Source organism: Centroberyx affinis, unplaced genomic scaffold (assembly GCF_046629955.1).
Source record: "Centroberyx affinis isolate AG114_WGS23_722 - 3 ecotype Tasmania unplaced genomic scaffold, CSIRO-AGI_Caff_v1 ptg002234l_1, whole genome shotgun sequence".
Taxonomy (NCBI): Eukaryota; Metazoa; Chordata; class Actinopteri; order Beryciformes; family Berycidae; genus Centroberyx; species Centroberyx affinis.
This window is the reverse complement of record NW_027280531.1, coordinates 314,814-335,757: the sequence shown is the minus strand read 5'-3', so window position 1 is coordinate 335,757 and position 20,944 is coordinate 314,814. Positions and strand designations below refer to the sequence as shown.

Genomic DNA, 20,944 nt, shown 5'->3' with positions numbered 1-20,944 from the left:
TATTACATGTCCACTTTAACTAATGCCTCGGGTAAATTATTCGTTAAACTATGTAGTAAAATCTAGCAACGGCTTCTCGGTAAGTTATCATGCACGTCAGTCGAATTATTAATTCAGCGTTGGGAACTGCTGCTCAAGCTGTCATGTATTACTGCAGACTGCTTGCTGCAGTATTTTTACGATGACATCACCCCTTATCCCCTTTGAGGAGATACCACGAGGTTGCTTGCCAAAGATGCAACAAATCACGATGCTCGAGAACAAAAACACGTTTGTACTGCAGCTGTCCGGGTTCCTTGAATAGAAGAAAAGATTCCCGAAACTGAATTGCAGTTATTATTGTAACATCCGAGACAGCTTTGATGAAACCTTTTAACAGTTGGGAATGAGAGACGTAGAATCTGATAGGTCAGTGTGAAGGGATACAGAAAAACGAACCAATCGGCTTGGCCGGCAGATTCAGGTGGTAAATCCTGCCTCTGTCTAACACAGGACCGAGGGCTATCTACTCCGTAGTGTGTTTTTTAGCCCTGCCTGGCCTGCCTCGCTTGTTTCCCTTGTGCCGCCATTAAAGACCGTCAGCTCGGTGTTTGGGAATCGGGATAAAAAATGATTTAAAGCTTCAAAGTAGAGTGCTGAGGGACGAGGGGGGGTTGTCGCTCCGTTGTATGGACTCTATCTCCCAGCTAAACGGAGCCCCACAAACGTAAATATGCGGCTATCGACCAAGTGAGAGAAGCCTGACTTCGGAACTCACGGAGGAGGATTGGATTGGGTTTCTTTGGGGGGAGGTCGGGGAAGCTCTGTTTGTTGTGGTTGCGCTGGGAACTGAGGAGTGTAAACACAGGAAGGCAAAGGTAAGGCCATGGATTGGATTTAACTGACCATCTTGTGTTTCGTAGATTTGACAAGGGCCTCTCAACCGATTAATTTACCAACGGAGAAAAGCAAAACATAATCTTGTAACATTAGCGAGCAGCCAGCTAGCTAACGTTAGCTGGCTGTAATTCCTGTCTGGCAACCGAACGAAAGTAACGTAGCTAACGTTAGTTGTCATGTCAGCTAGCTCGCTCCATGGAGCTAACGTTACTAACACGCTAACGCTAGTTAGGTAAGTAACGTTAACGTTAGCTGAAAAAGAACACAAGAAAGTCGACGACCATCCATGTGAATTAACGTTAAAATATGCGCATATTGTAGTTTATTTTAGCCAGTGTCACGAATGTTATGAATTAACGCAACAGCTTGCTACATTATCAGAACAATGCTCAGCTAACGTTAACCAGTAGGACGCGATTTGTGTGTAAACATGGCAAGGTCTCTGTGTGGCCAGTATTTTTTGGTCGAAGTTAATCTTGCCAGCAAAAAGAGCAACTCTGGGGGTCGTGTCTCACGACTGTGTTGACGTTATGTTGGTAAACTTAGAGGCGTGGTGTAAACACAGTTGCACTATCAATAACTCATCTACGCTGAGCTGTGGTAACGTCAACTGTTAGCTAGCTAGTTAGCTAACCAAAGTAAGTTTAAACATGTCACTTTGCGTCCATACCTTTCCAGTTAGAATTACCAGCATCTTATTCACACCAGGTGGCCTTTGTAAACAGCACACACAGTATAGTTTGATAAATTAGCACTCTCGTTAGCAAATAATATTCGCTACAGATATGTGATTAATTTTGCTCTGTCAGAAAGTCTTCAATCAAATGGTTTTGTAAGACCTTGTCTGTAGACAGTAGATCGCTCAGGCACTCTTGGTTTGAATAATTAAATTTCATATGTATGTAAGAGGCTCTGGGGCGAATTCAATCTCAATGCATCGGTAAGGGTCTTTACCGGTCACGCGCCTCACTGTTGGGTATCTGGTTTCATCTGCCCTTGTCTCCTGTTACCCAGCTCAGTTGTAGGTTGTAGGGCACATTTCCTTGGTATCTGTAACTTGTGTGTTTAAAGGTAGTGTCAGTTTTTACAGGGCATAGAGGCTCAGTATTGCGTTGCAGGCTAGGCATCTTCGTCCTGGCACCTTGCTTTGTGAGGCTCAGCTGCACACAAAAGACTCCCTCTCGCTAGCTTTGATTTACTTTGCCACACATTAGTACCGGGTCAAGAGTACACAGCACTGTAGCTTTCTGAGCAGGGTTGACATGAACGCGGGTGCTACAGTAGTCTTTCTGTATTTCCCTTACTGGGCTTGCCAGACAGTGTTTGACAATTAATGACCCAGAGGTTGAGCTGCATAGGTGGCGGTAGTGAAGCCCACTTTGTTTTGGTTTTTGTACTTTGTTGGAGAGGTTTACCACTGAAAACCTGGAAAATTAAGCACCCCTTCTTTTTGTCTGAATGCAGAAGCATCTCTTTGAAGTTTATTGTTTGTATTGTTAACCATTAACCGTTATTATGAGAGTACTTCGTCTTTTATAGAATTGTTGTGTAAAATGTCCTCTTTTCTCTCCCCACCCTAGAGTCCTGCTTGCCTGTGTGATCTCCTTAAGAGTGTAACTGCCAAGCTGAGAGCCCCTCTGAACGCCAGGAAGCCTCCCACAGCGGCGGCGCGACGATGACCGAGCTGGGTGCCAAGTGGGCCTGTGAATACTGCACATACGAGAACTGGCCCTCAGCCATCAAGTGCACCATGTGTCGTGCTCAGAGACCCAGCGGGGGTGCCATCATCACTGAGGAGCCCTTCAAGAGCAGCCCTGGTCTGGACGCCAGTCGGCACCAGTGGGACCCTGCCAGCCTCAGCCACAGCAACAGCCCACCCCAGGGGGGTTCCAGCCTACTCATTTGTCCTGACTCCAGTGCCCGACCCCGCGTCCGCATTGCTGACGTACCCGAGACAAGTAGCAAGTGGTCCTGCCACATGTGCACCTACCTGAACTGGCCTCGTGCCATCCGTTGCACCCAGTGCCTGTGCCAGAGGCAACAGGCTCAGCAGCAGCAGCATGGGCAACACCATCAAGGACATCATACCCAGCAGCCACGCAGCCCCACAGAGTCACCCCAGACCTCAGGCTCTGGATACCGCTCCGCTCCCCCGACCACCCCTACGGACCCCTGTGAGGAATATAATGACCGTAACAGGCTCAACACCCGTGCCCAGCACTGGACCTGCACTGCCTGCACTTACGAGAACTGGCCCAAGGCACTCAAGTGCGTGGTGTGTGACCATCCCAGGCCAAACAGCCTGCTGGCTGAACCTATTGAACTTGCGTCTGAGCCTGAGAGCCAGCAACCTCCCTCCATACTCAATGAGCAGGACAGGGACAATAGGAGGGGTGTTGTTGGGCTTGTGGGCGGGGTAGGAGTGGTCGGTGTGGTAGGTGGGTTAGGGGGTTGCAGCAGTAGCCAAAGGAGGTCTCCTCCGACCTCCAAACGGGAGTCGGAGGTAAACATGGACTTTCAGAGGATCGAACTGGCATCAGGGGCTGGGATCGGGAGCAAAGAGGAGCTGGAGGTGGACTTCAAAAAGCTGAAGCAGATTAAGAACAGGATGAGAAGGACTGATTGGTTGTTCCTCAATGCCTGTGCTGGTGAGTTGCAAGAAGGGATGATGTTAACTAAAAAAAATATTCAACCTGTCCTGGCAATTTGTCTGTTGTGAAGGTGGGTATTGAGTCACCCATATGACCCATATGACACAATGGACTAGAAAAAGAGCAACACAGTGTGACTGTGAAATGGGATTTCCCAAATCTAGTGTGAATGAATATTATGGCTTTAGCATCTGCAAGGTTATTAGTTGCAATCCTATTATATAGCAGAGTCCAGATGATTCTGGTTTGCCTCCTACTGATGCTGATATATGCCTAGAAATCTTCTGCAGCCAGCTAGTGAAAACCTTCCCTGCACAAGCAGCAAGCGTCCGGCCACCCACACTGTAGACTGGTGAGCTAGGAGTGGGAGGGAGCATGAGCATTCTGGGAACAGCTGGCAATCGCTTTTTTCTCACTACCATCACGCACAGCTCTTTCTCCTACCTTCACCGGGGCTGTACATAGAGTTTGTTCAACACGCCCACTCAACTTCTATCGCTTTGACAGATATTCTCCTATGTTAGACTGCCCAGCACATACTTGACAGCCCAGTGTAGCCATTGTGGTGACTAAGAGTTGGATGGTATTTTTCCCTGCTGCTACATCCCTCAAAGCAGAGTAATCATCCGGTCAGAAGGTCGGAGAATGCTCCCTGTAGTTAGTTAGCTGCTAGTCCTATACTGAGTCTGTTATTCCGTGTGACGCGGTGGAATCCTCTGTCTGCGTGGCTTGTCCCCTTGGGGCCAAGGCTAGTCTGGTCAGAATGTCAGTGATGTGGGTGAGTGTGATCCCTTTTAGCGTATTCAAGCCGTAGCTCAGTTTATCTGATTAGGTTCACCCCTCTATTTCCCCCATGTCCCTCGAAGCAGAGGAGACCCAGTCACAGAGGATACAGTCTGAGAGGGGGTACATACCTTGGTTATGTTGAGGAGAGGCGGCTGAGCCTGTCCTCTGTTGCCAGGGAGGTTTCCCTGTCATTGACATACAAACATACACACGCACACATACAGGCTTGTAAACAGTGGCCCCAGCGTTCTGGTGGCTGGCCTAGTTGCCGAAGGGACCTGCTGCACTAAAAATAGCTTGACTAGTGCAGCAGAAGTCAAAAATAAACAAGTCTGCACATCAGCACTGACCTTCGCCCCTCTAGTGTGGATGACCATAGCCCTATTACATACACTCAACTGGTGTTGCTTACATGTTACATGACTGTTTGTGTTGGCATTTACTTGTTGAAACAATAATCTCTTTTCAACCCAGTGACCCAATGCATCACTTTCCTACACTTCGTTATTAAGCTATATGCAGATTTGTGTTCTTTTCAAAGGAGGGGCTTTCAGTAGGCTGCTTTTAAAGGCAAGCCTTAACATAGCATAGGCATAGGTTAATAATTACCCCCACACTGTAAAAGTTTCTTTCATAAACATTGAATTGCATTATGTGGGAACGGTTTTATGTTATGGGCCTCATCGGCCTGATCGTTCCCGAAGCCTGAGGCTTTGGAGTTGTAAGTTTGATGAACCACAAGTTTCCCCTTTGACAGGCTGTTTGGTTCACTGAGAGGACTCTCACTCTCTTTAACAACCCACCCGTTTGTGTCACTGCAGGTTTATTGGCCCAGTTTCTCATATTTTACTACTTGAAGAGACTTTTCATTGACAGGGTGAGGTGTGCTGCAAATTGCCCGTCTAGAGGGACAGAGAGAGTGTTTACATTAGATCTATGTGGTACTGCTGAATGAATGAAATAAGCAAATAATGATATTGGCTAAGTGTCAGCAAGAAGAATAAATGTGACCCAGTTTCCTGGCCCTATACTAGCCTCACCAAAAAAACGTTAAATTATCATATAATGAAGAAATTATTAAGCTATATTTAGTGTCTCTGGAAGAACGTCTTTGGATTATCAAGGTTCTGCCCAGTCAGCACATAAAAATAATAATCAATTTAGAACAAGAGCAGTGACCTGGTCTGGGTTGTGTTTCCTACCTAGATTTAATTGATTGATAGTTTCGTTGATTCATTTTCTTTACCTGCTTATTCCTGTTCAGTGTCATAGGGGTCTGGAGCATGTTCAAGCATACGTGGGTGGAAGGCAGGAAAACACCCGAGACAGGTTGCCTGTCCATCACAGGGCTAACACAGCTAGACAATCAATCACATGTGGGAGGAAACCAGAGCATGGTCAGAGAAAACCCACACAACATAGGAAGAACATGCAAACGCCACACAGAAAGGGCCAGCAAACAAACCTGAGTCCTTTCTCTGAGGTGAAAGTGCTAACCACTGAGCCGCCGTGCCACCCCCCACCTAAATTTCTCCATTCAAATTTAGTCTACTTGGGAGAGAGACCGAGAGAGGAACTAAGACTAACTAAATTCTATGCATTTCTGTGTATAGCTGGCATTCAGCCTCTTTCTGAAGAGTTTCTCTCACATGTCTCACTTGTCACACACGTTAGTTCTGTTGTGGAGAAAATCTGTCAGATGGTGCCAAGCCTCACAGGTTGGAAATCTGTCAAAACAATTGGGAGCTCCAGTACTAATGCATATATCACCATGTCAGGAAGGCAGTATTGCTGACTGTTGGTCTGGTCAGAGACTTGCTGCCATTCCCTCCCTATACTGCCGCTGACAGCCCTGTTGAAGGGGCTTTCTTGCTAGCCTGCCCTTCGCTCAGTGATCAATCAGAGTCAAGAGCTCCTATATAAATACCAGCAGACAGGCCAGCACATATCCAGTCGTCTGTACTCCTCTTATTTCATTGATTTGTGTTCCTGTAAAAGAGAAGTTCACTCAAATTGTTTCCCCCATAAAAGCTTCTACAAGCTGTCTATCAAATAGAGATTTGGACTGGATGGGGAAGATTAAGAGGGGGGAGAGGAAGGAGTTTTTGTTGGGAGCAGAAACTGTTGGCAGTGTTTGTTATCTTGTTTTTGTAAGCCAAGTCTAATTCATAACCGGGGTGGACCTTTGAGTTAGCCAAACAATTTTTGGGCTACTACCAGAGTAAGCACACAGGGCAGAGTAGGAAGCTTCTTTTGTCCACCTGTCACAGTGGCTGGTACATCAACCACAGCCAAAATGTACCTGCATTTGTCTGGTGTCTGGTGTTAATATCCCGCTTTGATACAGATTACCCTCTGGTGTTCCCGAGCAATTGAAAGAATAGAATATTTACTGTGGAGGAAAAAGACCAACGTCACTTTAGCCCAAACTATTCCCTCTCATCTGTCTGTCTCAAAGTGTTTGCCTGTATGCGTATATGCCTTTTGTATTCTCCAAAGGATCTGTGAGTACAGTACTGACTGCAGGGCTATAGGCACACCCACACTAATGGATTGTTTTGTGGAAAGTGGTTGTGAGCCCTCTCCGTCACACTGCGCTGCTATCTTGTAGTTTCTCTCTTCATCTCTCACTGTGCTAGCCAGCTCCACATGGCACAGCAAGTCCTCCCACCCACTACATGTCTCTCTCGCTCTCTCTCTCTCTCACTCACACACAGATTATGCAGCTAAGCATTGTGTGTGGTCTTTTGACGTGAGAACAAAAGACTAACAGTGTATAATGCTGTCTAATGTACGAGAGACTACTACATGTGCATGTATATGCTAGAAATGGAAAGAGAAATTTTGGGAAGCTTGTAGTAGCACTGAAAGTTATTCTCCACTTGGAGGTTTGTTCTCCAGTAGTTAATAGTTTTGGATTTATCTCACTGTTTACTGATTTGATCAGTATTTCATCTGAGGTTCATTTTATAGCCTACTCAAAGTGCATATAATACATTTCCCTTTGGTAGAGGCAATAATTGGTGCTGAAACCTCAGAAAACATAGTTTTCTTTGTGTTGAGCTGATTATGTAACCGTCTACACAACTTCATTCTCAGGAGATATTCATCAGTGTATTGCTTTGGTTTAGGAATTGGTCTAAATATCCCCATCTTCTAGCCTCTCAGGATAGCTCACTATTGCATGAACTCATCACTTCACCCTTTTTCACTCCTTACATAAACAAACCAAAAAATACTAATGTCTGAATATCAAATGTGTGTGAGTCCATGGATGTAAAATGTTGAAGGCCATGGTTTCTAAAGTCACTCAGGCTGTGTTCAATGGGAATGATTTAGTGATGGGTCGGTTTTTCTACCAGTGATGCCTTGCTTGTGAAACTCATAGACTTGAATGCAAAAGCTGTGATCTGTTTTCTAGTGTATACAAACACACTTCTCCTAGGGTTGAACTCCCTTGGTCGATAGGTCAGATGTTTTGCTGGTATGCTGGTGGTTGACCTAAATTGCTTTGGTCAGTTAATTAGTATTTGCTCTCTCCACCAAAAAAGTAAAAAACAAAACTGCCACCAGCTCCCTCTGTCTAGGCTGACACATCCATCAACCCAAATGCTAACGTCTATCTCAGCCCAAAGATAAAAAACTGATTACTAAGTGTCTCACTAATTGCCTTTTCCCCTTGACTTCAAAGTCAGTGAAGTCTTGGAGCTGTTCGAACTCCCACAGAGATTAAGCACTTTCCAATCTCTTTATTTTACACAATTTTTGGTTGGGCACAGAATGTCCTCTTTTTCTACACAGGCATTTATTAACATGACTCCTCCCCCCCTCTATCTATAAGGTGTGGTGGAGGGTGACCTGGCAGCTGTGGAGGCCTACAAGTCGTCGGGAGGCGACATCGCACGGCAGCTAACATCAGACGAGGTGCGCCTACTGAATCGGCCCTCGGCGTTTGACGACGGCTTCACGCTGGTGCACCTAGCCATCCGCTTCCAGAGGCAGGACATGCTGGCTGTGCTGCTCACTGAGGTCAGTGGGGGCAACCAATGGATGGATAAGCCTACTCTTTCTCCCATCAAATAGTGTCTGACATTACCTCTCCCCTATTCCATTTACAATCTTGATGCATTTAAGACTCTACCTAGCCACTTTTAATAAACACTACAATGTAGATTGTAGATTCCATGAGAGCTTTATTTGTCCTCAAGGAGCAAAATCATTTCCACAGCCAGTCAGCAGACATAACGAGAATATTTCACATAGTTGTAGAGGGAGAGAAAAAACGGTGGGTTATATACAGTATATTGCCAAAGACTTGGGAGGAGTTCTTGATTTATTTATTGGTGTGTTTGTCTGCCTGTGTGAGTATGTGTTTGTCTCTGTTTGTATTCCCAAGATGCCCCCATTGGTATTTTATTTAAACTATTTCCAGTCCCACTGAGGTGTGTTGAAATGTGACCTGGTGTCCTTTGTAGAAATAATCCAGATGGATCTTTAAGCTGCATTGGGGTTTGGTTGGTAGTTTTACATGGGGCCATATGAGGCCCGCTCCCACATAGCCCCAGTACTTTGCCCAGTGTTCAGCTTAACCCCTGCACAGACTGTCTAGGCTGTATGTCAGATTTTGCAATGTGATCGAGATAGAATCTGGTGTGAGTTGAAAGCTGTGCTGCCGTCACTGTGCGATTGGTTAAAAGATGAGGCTGGCTTCTGTCAGCCAATGACACGCAACATGTGGTTTCAAAATGTGTAGTGGAAGCAAAAACAAGAACTTGTTATTAGCATGGCACACTAATTTAGAGTTTCATAGCACCGTGGAGCACCCGTGAGGCATACTGCAATAGTATGCCTCAAAATTTCTGACACTACCAGTACTTTGTCAGAGGACAGGACTGAGGACAGGACAGAGGCACTTCATCAGCCATTTGTGACCCTGCCTCACTGAACAACCCAAGACTGCTGATCATCGTTCATGATGAAAGATTTTGTCAGCGATGTAAAAAAAAATTGTCTGGGACAGCGTAAAGATGGCAAAAAGCACACAGTGTTATTGTGGCTTTAGTTCTGTTCATTTCGGTGTAGCCTCAGTTTGACCTCAAAACCCAACACTATAAGCATGAATCCCAGCCTTGGCAAAAGCTGGCCAGGACCATTCACAAGGGTGTGGCACATTTACAGAATGCGTCCTTTTCCTGTTCACTGTACCCCAGGCAAGTGTGTAGGTTTGACTAGGCCCAAATGTCACAGCTTACTGTGTAAACCACAAACCAATCCTTTGCCCTTAACTAACCCTCCATTACTGTCCTTGAAAGGTCAGATTAAGGTATGATTACAGTAGTGTTTGCTTTGCGTCAGAGATGATGCAGCTTTGTTTTGTTAACTCATTTACTGACAAAATCCTATGAGGTCAAAAGGGAGGAGTCACAAGGGAAAAGGGATAGCAGAGGGGAATGGGACTGGAATTTTGCCACACACTCATCGGCCTGTGCTTCCTTCTTTGTCTTGCTTACAGGAGGCCGGATTTAAGGAGTTATGCATTATATAATACTTTCACATCCTGGTCTCCAGTGTGATAGCCTCCCCTATATACACACTGATTATGTTCTGTCTATTGATTTTGGTAAACAACTGTTATCTTGAAATGTTAAATTTCACTGGTCTAGCAACACGGCTCACTGAGATTGTGTGTGTGTGTCTGCAATGTGCACGTTTGAGATCTCTTGCAGCTTTGCCGTCAGCACTGTGATCCCAGCTCTATGATCCCAGATTATCTGTATTCAGACCTTCTCTCGCTCTCACACTCCATCACTGTCCCACTGTTATCCGAGGGGCCATTGAGTGTCATCCACTTAATCGAAACATGCCCCGAAAACGGCACATAGCTGAGAACTGCTGGAAAACTTCTGAAACGTTTGAACCCTTTCTGTTGTCCTAGAGGTAGCCTAGATTGGATTAGTGAGTAAAGTTAGCTGTGACCTGACTGTCGTGGCAGATCACTGACTCTGGCTTTTGTAAATATTCAGGGTCCAAAAGTGCAATAATTTCTCTTCCAGCCACTTTGTTTACGTATGTGAAGTACTCAAATTGAAATTCAGCAGCCATCGCTAGCTTATTGACTCTGTAAAACACTTTGTAACTTTGTTTTGAAAAGTGCTATATAGGCTATATAAAGTTTATTATTAAATATCCTCTAGCCTGCTCAGCATTGGTCTACATATAAATAAGGGTGACTGAATGCATTGGAAAAACACAAGCCTCACGTGTCCTTTGCTTTCCCTCTCCCTTCTTTCTTCTTTCTCTGCAGGTGTCCCAACAGGCAGCCAAGTGTATCCCGGCCATGGTGTGTCCTGAGCTGACGGAGCAGATCCGCCGTGAGGTGGCAGCCTCTCTGCACCAGCGCAAGGGAGACTTCACCTGCTATTTCCTCACGGACCTGGTCACCTTCACCCTGCCCGCAGGTCAGCCTCTCCTCAGCTTCCTCTTCAACTGAGTATGCTCCCCAGCCTATTGGAGCACGTTGAAGATGTTACATCTGGGTTTTAGACCTATTATATCAGTGGTCACCCCTAAATATTTTCTTAATCCTCTAAAGGCAAGCACTCCTAAGATAGCTGACAGTTTTTTAGAGCATGTGATTGAAAGACATTCCTAATCATACGATGCATCAGATGGTCAGATAACGGGCCTCTTAACATAAACCTTATCAGTTGAAAATAATAGGCTATGATCCCCAGGCAGGTTGACCATGCCAAGTCTGTGACACGGAGGTGTCAAGATAGCACTCAGGGTAATCAGCATATCATGAATTTCCACAGCTGTCATTGTGTAGTTTTTCTATTTTGTATCAACGGAGCCTGTTTTTCAGCTCTGTAGCTCAAGAATCCAGACTACCCATCCCCATTGGCTTGCCAAGTGTGTGGTAGAATGCTTGTTTTGTTTACTTCTGGCATATGAAATTGCTTGTTGTTGGGATGTTGAAGAGACATAATGCTACGGTTGTCTGTTTCCAACTGCCTGGAGTTGGAGGCCAACTCTGACTCCCCGTTTAGATATTGTTCGTGCATACTGAGTATACTAGCCCGCCAACAATGCATGTCTCTTGCTCATAACAAAATTATATTTAGCATTTTTCCAATGTCTCTGTGCAAAATATGAGAGATTGCATGCACACAATGCTATTTCTGTTGAATTTCACTGTGCGGAATAGCTATTGTGGTCTAGTCTATTGCCGGTAGCTAAGCTAAGGATTTTTGTTATGCAGAGTATTCAGCACAATGCGGACCTTGGCTTCTGGCCACTATAGAAAGCCATTCTGTTCAGTTCCACAAAGTCAATGCATTCATTTATTTTAGCTAAAGAATACACTACTGTTGTCAAGGGCCCCGAGCACACAGAGAAACCAGTAGCTATTGTAGAAAGAACAAAATAAAACATGGCTTGAGTTGAAATGGACCATGGCACAAACATTTTCTAGTTGGTCTTTTCAGTCCTTTCAGTTCCAATGCAGGCCTAAGGAGAGAGTACTGCAACCATAAAACCTAATCACCTCAACCTGAAGGTGGTATGTGCAGATCAAGTGGTTGATATGGACTCACTTTCCTATTTGAAGCATTGCTTTTATGCCTTTATGCCTCTCCAATCAATTGATTAGCTCTCACTCAGTTCTCCTCTTTTTGTTCCTTTTGTTTGCAGACATCGAGGACTTGCCCCCAACAGTTCAGGAAAAACTGTTTGATGAGGTTCTGGATCGAGATGTACAGAAAGGTGGAATATTTACTACATCAACTTCATGATTTAGTGTTGTAATACCCCTTCTTGCCTTCAAATGCTATTTCAGTCACTACTACTAGGGTGTGCTTGAATATAAATGCCAATTGCTCTGAGAGAAAGAAACCAGATCCAAGATGACAACGGTGGTCTGGTGGCTTGGCAAGCGGGTGGAGCCCCCTCTCATATACTATAATGGAAACACTCCCAGATACTAACAGTGTTATGTTACAGGTCTTTTCCCCACTGCCAACAGGGTGTTCTGCTTGCCTGCTTGTCACTTTGCCAGTCAGTCTGTCTTTATCGTGTGTGTCACTTGCGCCTGCATTAATCAGGCTAATTGAGTTTTAGGGATTTCTCTGAACCCCCCCGCTGAATGATTGTATTTCCTCCCAGCCCACACACATAGACAAACACAAAAAACACACATAAAAGCCGTTTTTTTTCCACAATGCTCTAACTTTCCCTTTCTTAGCTGTCCTGTTTAGTTGTGTGAGCTGTTTAACCAGCCCATTGTGTACAGCAGTCCAATATTAGGCAAGACAGACAACCTGAGATCACATTCATAGTTTTATCTCACTGCTAGGACAAAGCTAGTTTGACAGGTGTGGATATAGTAGTTATTGCACTGGACCACATAGTCCTTTCAAATGCCACCACCTGTCTTGTAACTTGTAAAAAAAAAAAACAGTGGCCTCATCATCTGCCCCCCACACCGCCACCGCGTGTTTCTCTTGGTACAGTCTGTTCTCTTGACGTCAAGCACTTAGTTCCAACTGAAGCAGTGAGTAACACCACTCAACTTGTTTTCCCTCTCATTCAGAACTCGAAGAGGAGTCTCCCATCATCAACTGGTCTCTGGAGCTGGGGACGAGGTTGGATAGCCGACTGTACGCCCTGTGGAACCGCACGGCCGGCGACTGTCTGCTGGACTCCGTGCTGCAGGCCACCTGGGGCATTTATGACAAGGACTCAGTGCTCCGCAAGACCCTCCATGACAGCCTGCACGACTGTTCTCACTGGTGAGGCCTGGGGACCGGGGACTAGGGTTAGGGACAGGTGTTTTATACCTTTTTCACACACAACGCAGGGATATTATGGCCTGTGTGGGTCCAGCAGCAGGCATGTTTACATTGTGTTCAACGTGGCTGATGACATGATGCTCCAGACACTGAACTTTCACACCCAGGTCTCAATGCTCAGACCAGGGTTGTTTTACAGGGTCACCTTACTTGTGTTGTCTCTTTCACACTGGGGTCATTAGTCCAGTATGAAAGGGATATTCGACTGGTGGTTCCAGAGACTTCAGGGTAGCTGCAACAAATGCACAGTACACATTTTTAACGTCCCAGTTTAAAGTTGTGCAAGACAACTTTGCACTTTAGCTGTCCCAAATGGCAGCAGGAGATACTTTTTTTTTTTTTGAGTTCGAAACCTCATTACCCAGAAATCATGTAATGTGACACCAGAAAACTGCACCCTCCTCTGACCTAAATTTCTTCTTATAGTGGCTAGTAATGGGTTGAGATGGCAGCAGGTTCAGCTGTTGTTAGTGATTCCAGCTTTCTCTCTGGGTGGAGTGCTCATTCGCTGCTGTTTAGGAGAAAGTTTTATCTTTCGCTGTTAATTTTGTTTTGTCTCTTACTGTGTGCAGAGAAGATTTCCCACCAGTGACCATAACCAATACCTGAAATCCATTTGGGCAAAAAGGGCAAAACTATACTGTTCCTCAGTTAGGTGGAATGGGATGCTCTTCTCTGTCAGAGCCCCGATATGTGATTTAGAGCGATGAGACAGGTGTATTTTTTGCCTTGTGCAGCTTTAGGCTACTATGACAAAACTCATACTTTAGGCATTCAGCTGACACTGTTACCCAGAGCAACTTGCAATATGTGAGCAGGCAGGGGTTCAGTGTCTTGCTCAAGGACACTTTGACAGTACACATATTTCAGGGAATGTGACATTTCGGTATTGGGATGCTCTCTTTGACCAGTAGACTATCCTAACTCCCCTTGTATCTCGGAGGTCAGAAACTTAATTTTTTAGAGTCCGAAGTTTTTGCTTTTGTTTAGCATTGCCTGACTATATTGGGGATTTTGACATGTAGTTTAGAGGTTGGGATATAGTGCCAAAGTCCAAGGTTGTGATTGCAGGTTTATACTGAGGACTGAGACTATCGTCTGGGAATGAGAGCATTAGACTGAGCATTAGTCTGGGTTGAGAAGACAGAATTCTGAGGGGATTTATACAAACTCCTGCTCTAGTTTCAAGTTGGAAGCACAGACAAAACATAAGCCCCGAGACGGATTGTATGTGTAAGTAATAGCCTTGTCTAACTCATGTCTTGCCCTAAGAGATTGGGGTTTTTGAGTGAGAAAATTACTGTTTAGATACGATGAGTAATTGCCATCCACCCTAAAACCACAACAGAGATGGAGGAATGTGGCGAATACAAGTCACTTGCCTGTCTGCACAGGGAGGTCAAACAGTGTCACTGACAAAAGTGTGTGTGTGTGTGTGGTTATTGTCTGGTCTGCAGGTTTTACACACGCTGGAAGGAGTGGGAGTCATGGTATTCCCAGAGTTTCGGCCTGCACTTTTCACTCCGAGAAGAACAGTGGCAGGAAGACTGGGCTTTCATCCTCTCACTGGCTAGTCAGGTATGTGCACATGAACGCAAACATGCACGCACGCAAACACACACTCTTAAAGAGGGAGGACAGGAGCTTTATGTCAGCAATGTAATGTGCTAAAATGTGACACACTAATGATGTATGAATTATGCAAGAAGCTATACTGCTCTTAGCATAGTATAGGAAAACCTGTAAAGCCCTTTGAAAGTGCCTCCTGCATATCATCAGCACTTCACTGCTGTTCTACCATTATTCTCACTCACCACAGTAACTGGTAACAGAGGGCACTAATTTCAAGCCTTGTGCGGCTTGCAACAACAAAGGCTGTGGGCGGGCTGTCATTATATCCCATGGGGTGTGTGAAAGTACAGTAATTGTGTTGTTTTTTTATTTTTTAAGAATTTGGCTGTGAGTACGCTGGGGGAACTTTGCAGAGGGAATGCATGGAATTCAAGAATCTTGCCTAATTCCTCCCTTTGTAGTTTCACCGCCCCCAGGTTTTCAACTGTGCCTTTTTTTCATCTGTGTTGTATTTTCTCTTGCAGCCAGGGGCCAGCTTGGAGCAGACCCACATTTTCGTTCTTGCACACATACTTCGTAGGCCAATCATCGTCTACGGAGTGAAGTATTACAAAAGTTTCCGTGGCGAAACACTCGGGTACACCCGTTTTCAAGGTGAGCATCTTTTGTTCGCTTTAGACTGGGATAGTTGCAGTGTGACTGTTTGGCCTAATATGGTTCTGATCAGATGTTGTTCACTGTGGTGAGAGAGGTGTTTACATCAGGGATGAGTGCAGTAGTTATGTTCTGCAGCTCCTCTCCACTGGGCCTAGAAATACTTGACTCTCATTGTGAAGTAGTTCAAGCTTGCATGTGTCTGCATAACTGACATAGCTGGCATAACTGTCCCTCTTTCCTAGTAGAACTCATCTGGCAGTAATTACAACATATATCAGTGCAGTGACTTTCATTTAAGGGCCGTGTTAGTATCGCATGACTCCATATTACATGTTTCTGCTAAAGCTATTTCAGCACACACCAGTCAAAGAATACTGCTAAAAAAGACTCCCCTTCCATGAGTATATTCTGGAGAGCATTGCAATGCAGGACCATGTTCCACGTGCACATCCACATGAATTTGAACACATGTAAACCATCACAACCCAAGTCATCCAGTCCAATAAGTGCAGAGAGCAGGGTCCACCTTTAAGTCTCCCAGTAAAAACAGTCTGGCTTTAATTTGCCTGCTGAGTGAGCCTGTGTAGGGGATGATGAAAGTGCTCTGTAAGGGCCGGCCGCTTGTGGTAATGCCTGCCTGATGGAAGAGTGATTTACTGTTGCCAGGGGCCGGAGTAAAAGACAGAGAGGAAGACTTGCATATGGGCCCCTATGGAGAGGGGAGGGGCAGAAAGCTAGGTGAACCCAGTAAAAACACAATGGTAGACTGTTATGAGAGAGGCTGGAAGAGAGAGTAGCTGTTGTAGAGACCGCCCAACTGTGGTTTCAGTTACAGTGGTAGTCATGAGGTGTGTACTGCTTTGTGTATTATGGAACTGAAGAAATGGGAAATGCCAATACAGTCTGTGTTGTGTTTGGCAAATTGTTTTGAGCATAACCAGCGTTTGTCTCGTTCCGCAGACTTGGACGTCAGTGTGTTATGACACTTCTCACTTCTCTTTTCTCCTCCTTATCCATCAGTCCCCTATAATAGTCTTTTTCTCTGACAATTTAGTTTTCCTCTTTCCTCATACTATTGATTTTGCCTCCACTCTTATCCAAGATCTGCTCTGTTCTCCTTGCTACCATTTTGAGGTTTTGGTGCGAAAGGGGTATAAGTGACATTTTGGAAATGATTTATATATCATTGGAAAGCTTAAATAAAGGGGAAAACAAAAAGACTCAAGTGAAAACCCTACAGTGTTTGATGCAACAAGGGCGTAACGACTTAGCTACGCCCCTTCCATTCTGAAGAAAACTTTATAATCTGTATAGTGTACATACGCCCTCTTCACACTGAGTGATGAGTATGGCTACACAGCAATGCTAAAGCTACTAAAATGTCACACAAAAGAAGATACAGAGCAGATTTTTGAGATTTGCATATTTGCACTGGGAAGCAGATTTTCTAGTTTTTCTTTTCCAGCATAACTGGCACTAGTTCATAACAATCATGGTAACTTGAGCAGGACAAAGGTGAATTAATTATGATTATTTTGAAACATTCATGATATAAATGAACCCATCCACTATTCCTAACTGTAATCAATATGTCATCAATCTGCTTATTTAAGAACTTGGGTGAGAGAATCTGGACACATAGGCCTAACCAATGCAAATTACGCAACAATGCTAATATTACCATATCATTACATTAACTGTCATTACATTAACATATCATTACGTTAACTGATTATGTAACTTCAAATGAATTTTAAGCACTCGTGTCTTATGTTCTTGACTAGTTTTGAATCAGATTGCATGACAAGGATTATAATGTAATATACCTTGTCTGTATTGCTGTATATGCATTTTTATTGATTACTAGACATTTCACTTTATTCAACACATAAAGTGACAACTTATGATGCTGCATAAATCATTTTAGCTTACCATGAACAACTTACAACGTATACAGTCATAGCAAGTTATTTTTTTATTTCTGTTGGTCCACCTTGAGGATTTATTATAGCAAAATGTAATTAACATGACAAATCTCTGTTGTATCACTTCATTGAAACATGTTTGTTATGCCATAAGCTCATAGGCATGCAATGGAAAAAGAAATATGTTGGTGTGAAAAAGACAGTTTTTAGTTTTTAATGTTGACTTTTAATGTTAACTTTTTAAATAACAAATAGGTTTATATGGAATAGCAGTTTTCTGAATCTTGATCTCTGTAAAAGCATGAATGTTCTTACACTTTGATTAAAAAAGATGAAATCATCTTATGTTTTTGCTCTCCTGGAAAATTAGGAAAATGTCACTTTTGTCCCTTTTGCTCTAAACCCTCCATTTAACAAATATGTTTATATGGAATATCAGTTTTCTGAATCTTATTCTTTGTAAAAGCATGAATGGTTCGTTTTGATTAAAAAATCATTTACACTTTTGTTTTCGCTCTCCTGGAAAATGTCTCTTTTGCTATAAACCCTTGTCTGTCTCCCCCCTCTCCCTCTCCCTCCAGGTGTATACTTGCCCCTGCTGTGGGAGCAGAGTTTCTGCTGGAAGAGCCCCATCGCTCTGGGCTACACGCGGGGACACTTCTCAGCACTGGTGGCCATGGAGAACGACGGCTTCGACAATCGCGGCGCGGGCGCCAACCTCAACACGGACGACGACGTCACCGTCACATTCCTGCCGCTGGTCGACAGCGAGAGGAAGCTGCTTCACATTCACTTCCTCTCAGCACAGGAGGTAAGGACCCCTGCAGCATCTGGGCATGGCCCGTTTTTATTTATTCGCTGTGAAAATTCTCTGCTGATGGTTTGGTCAAAGCAAATTTTGTATTATTTTTGCTTGTCATTTGATAGATCAGTGTGTTTTTGTTACCGAAGGAAGAGAGTAGAGAATGATTGATGGTGATTCATATGAACATAAACTTATTTTGATGTGCAAGTGATTTTTTCAGAAACACCATCTGTGACAAGACTACTTTATAGGATGCAAACATAATAGATTGGTGGTTCAAGATGAGTATGCAAAGTCCTCAATCTAGACCTGACAAAGTTACTCATCACACCTTGTCAATGATAAACTCCTATACAATTATGTTGGTATAAAGTTAGGATTCAGCAGTATAAGCCTGTCTATAAGATCGCTAATGATGATAAATACAATGTTTTTGATTTGTTTTTGACACCATATGTCAGCACTAGTGATATGTCTGCCTCTGATGGTCATATGTAATGAGATGTAACCGCGCCTTCCCTCCCTTTGCTTTCTCTCTCCCTCCTCCCTCCTCCCCTCCTCCTTCTCCCCCCCCATCAGATGGGTAATGAGGAGCAACAGGAGAAGCTGCTGCGGGAGTGGCTGGACTGCTGTGTGACAGAGGGCGGCGTTCTGGTGGCGCTCCAGAAGAGCTCGCGCCGCCGCAACCACCCCCTGGTTACCCAGATGGTGGAGAAGTGGCTGGACGGCTACCGGCAGATCCGCCCCTGTGCCTCTCTCTCCGACGGCGAGGAAGAGGAGGACGACGACGACGAGTGACAAAACTGGAGCGGGGGAGGCGGTCCGCGGGGGCAGGACTCTTCCCCCTCTCCCACGCAGTTTTTCTTTGTTTTTTTGTTTTTTGTTTTTTCCTTTCCTGACACGGACAAACTGTGAAAGCCTTCAGGAGAGGACAGGGAACCACAAGCCCCCACCCACCTCCCACTTCTGGCAGAAGACATTTGCTACCGTTCTAGCACACACACAAACCGGCACTCTTACATACACATAAAACGCATTCAACACATCACCCGGACAAACCTGAGACTGACAAAGAAACTCCACTGCTGCAAACACGGATCTGGGGATGACGGAGAAATAAAGGATCATAGTTTACGAATGCTAATGACCTTTTGATTGGTTTTTTGTTTTCAAATGTAAAAAAAGGAGTCTTTATCCATAGATGTAAATGCATGTGGTTGTTTAAAAAAAAAAGAAGTATAAGGAAATATACCAGCATCGATTCAAATCAACACTTTATATCAGTTTATTATGGGCACTGACAAAAGCACACTTCCAAATTACTGTTCTTTTTTGATGTTTTTTCCAGTTGTAAAAGAGTTGGCTTGTTAAGCTTTTTGTTTTTGGATGGGCAGGGACAAAGCCAATATCATATCTTTGGGTCAGGAGGCCCTTTGGAAAACCAGAGATTGTGTAATAATAAATATGACTTTAATCCTTATTACTAAGCACTGCACATTTATTAAAAAACAAATTTCTATATAAATATAATTGCTTGAATAAAGGTCATATATGAAGCTCTTGAAAAGGGAGGTTTTCCCTCTTCAAGTCAAAGCTACAGTCACTAAGGTTTAGCACACAGATCATTCATGTTGGATCTTTAGTTTACCTTTTTCCAGACTGGTTGGAATGAAAAGTTGTGTGTGTGTGGGTGTGTGTTTTTTCTTCTCCAAACTTATTCTACATATTTATTGTTTGGGAACTTATTTGAGTTAATAAGAGCTTTGATTCTCTGTATATTGTTTTTTTTTTTCCTTTTTGTGGTTTTGTCATTTATTCTTTCAATCTTGATGAAGACTTTTATGTTGCACAGAAACATTCTTGCTGTGAGGAAAGAAACAACCACGACCATCAGTGAAAAGTTTACTTCTGTTGTTGCGTGTGATTTTAGTACCTCATTTGGATGTTTAAAATCTGGTGCTTTCTTTGCAGGTGCGTGTGAGAGTGATACGCATTCATTGTCGGCATAAACCCAGAGTCACACTTGTCTCGTCGTTATCTCCCGCTTCTTTGTCCCTTTATTCCTATAGTATATGTTGTCAAGTTCACCCTCATGGTACATGTCAGTTCTCTTCTGTAATGCCTGTTTCTTGTCCTTAGCCTATGTGAAACCATCTTTAAGTTTTGATTAAGGTCTTTGTGAGAGACTGCAACATATAAAACCAAAGTTGAAAAAAAATACCCACGAGTTGTCAATACTTTTTTGCCGTGAATGATGTTTTCATTGGTTTTTCTTGCCATTGCGTACTGTAACCTCTTTTTCGTGTGTTTCATTCTAGTCATACACATGTTTTGAGCATCACCTGTATGTTGCTTTGTATTTATGCAATAGTTGCAGCTGTGACTATGATGGTTTGTGGATTTAGGCCTGACCTCACTATACAGAGTGTATCACAAAGGACAGGTGAAATAAGGAAAAAATAAAGGAAAACCTTTTTGAATGTCCAACTAAAATGTTTCCTCTCTGATTTCCCTTGGATACCAATGATGTGCTGTATGTATAATGGTAATTCAGTAAAATACACCTGTTTTCAAAGGAAGTCAGCAGTAAGAGATGGCTAACTGCCATTTTAATAGTTTTCTGTATTTGGTGTGGCTGTTAAATTCACAATAAATGAATCATTTATATAATAAGCTATATCTTTTATCTATACAAGCTCAAATATCAGACTACAATGAGCTACAAGTTTCTAACATGACACAGCCTTCATCTGGGTTTGTAGCAGCCTCTAGTGGACAATACATTTTCTCAATAAAAAAGGGTCAGTTGAAGGTTATGGA

General features: G+C 43.8%; 1 protein-coding gene across 1 annotated transcript; it reads left to right on the top strand.

Annotated features, from left to right (window-relative positions):
* The first annotated feature begins 609 nt into the window (after positions 1–609).
* zranb1b (zinc finger, RAN-binding domain containing 1b) lies at positions 610–20,682 on the top strand. Its single transcript, XM_071532697.1, has 10 exons — positions 610–857; positions 2,460–3,527; positions 8,158–8,345; positions 10,621–10,774; positions 12,009–12,080; positions 12,907–13,105; positions 14,623–14,743; positions 15,262–15,391; positions 17,901–18,130; positions 18,704–20,682. Exons 2-10 carry the CDS (start codon positions 2,555–2,557, stop codon positions 18,920–18,922), a joined length of 2,286 nt encoding a protein of 761 aa, XP_071388798.1. The 5' UTR covers positions 610–857; positions 2,460–2,554; the 3' UTR covers positions 18,923–20,682.
* Positions 20,683–20,944: the final 262 nt, after the last annotated feature.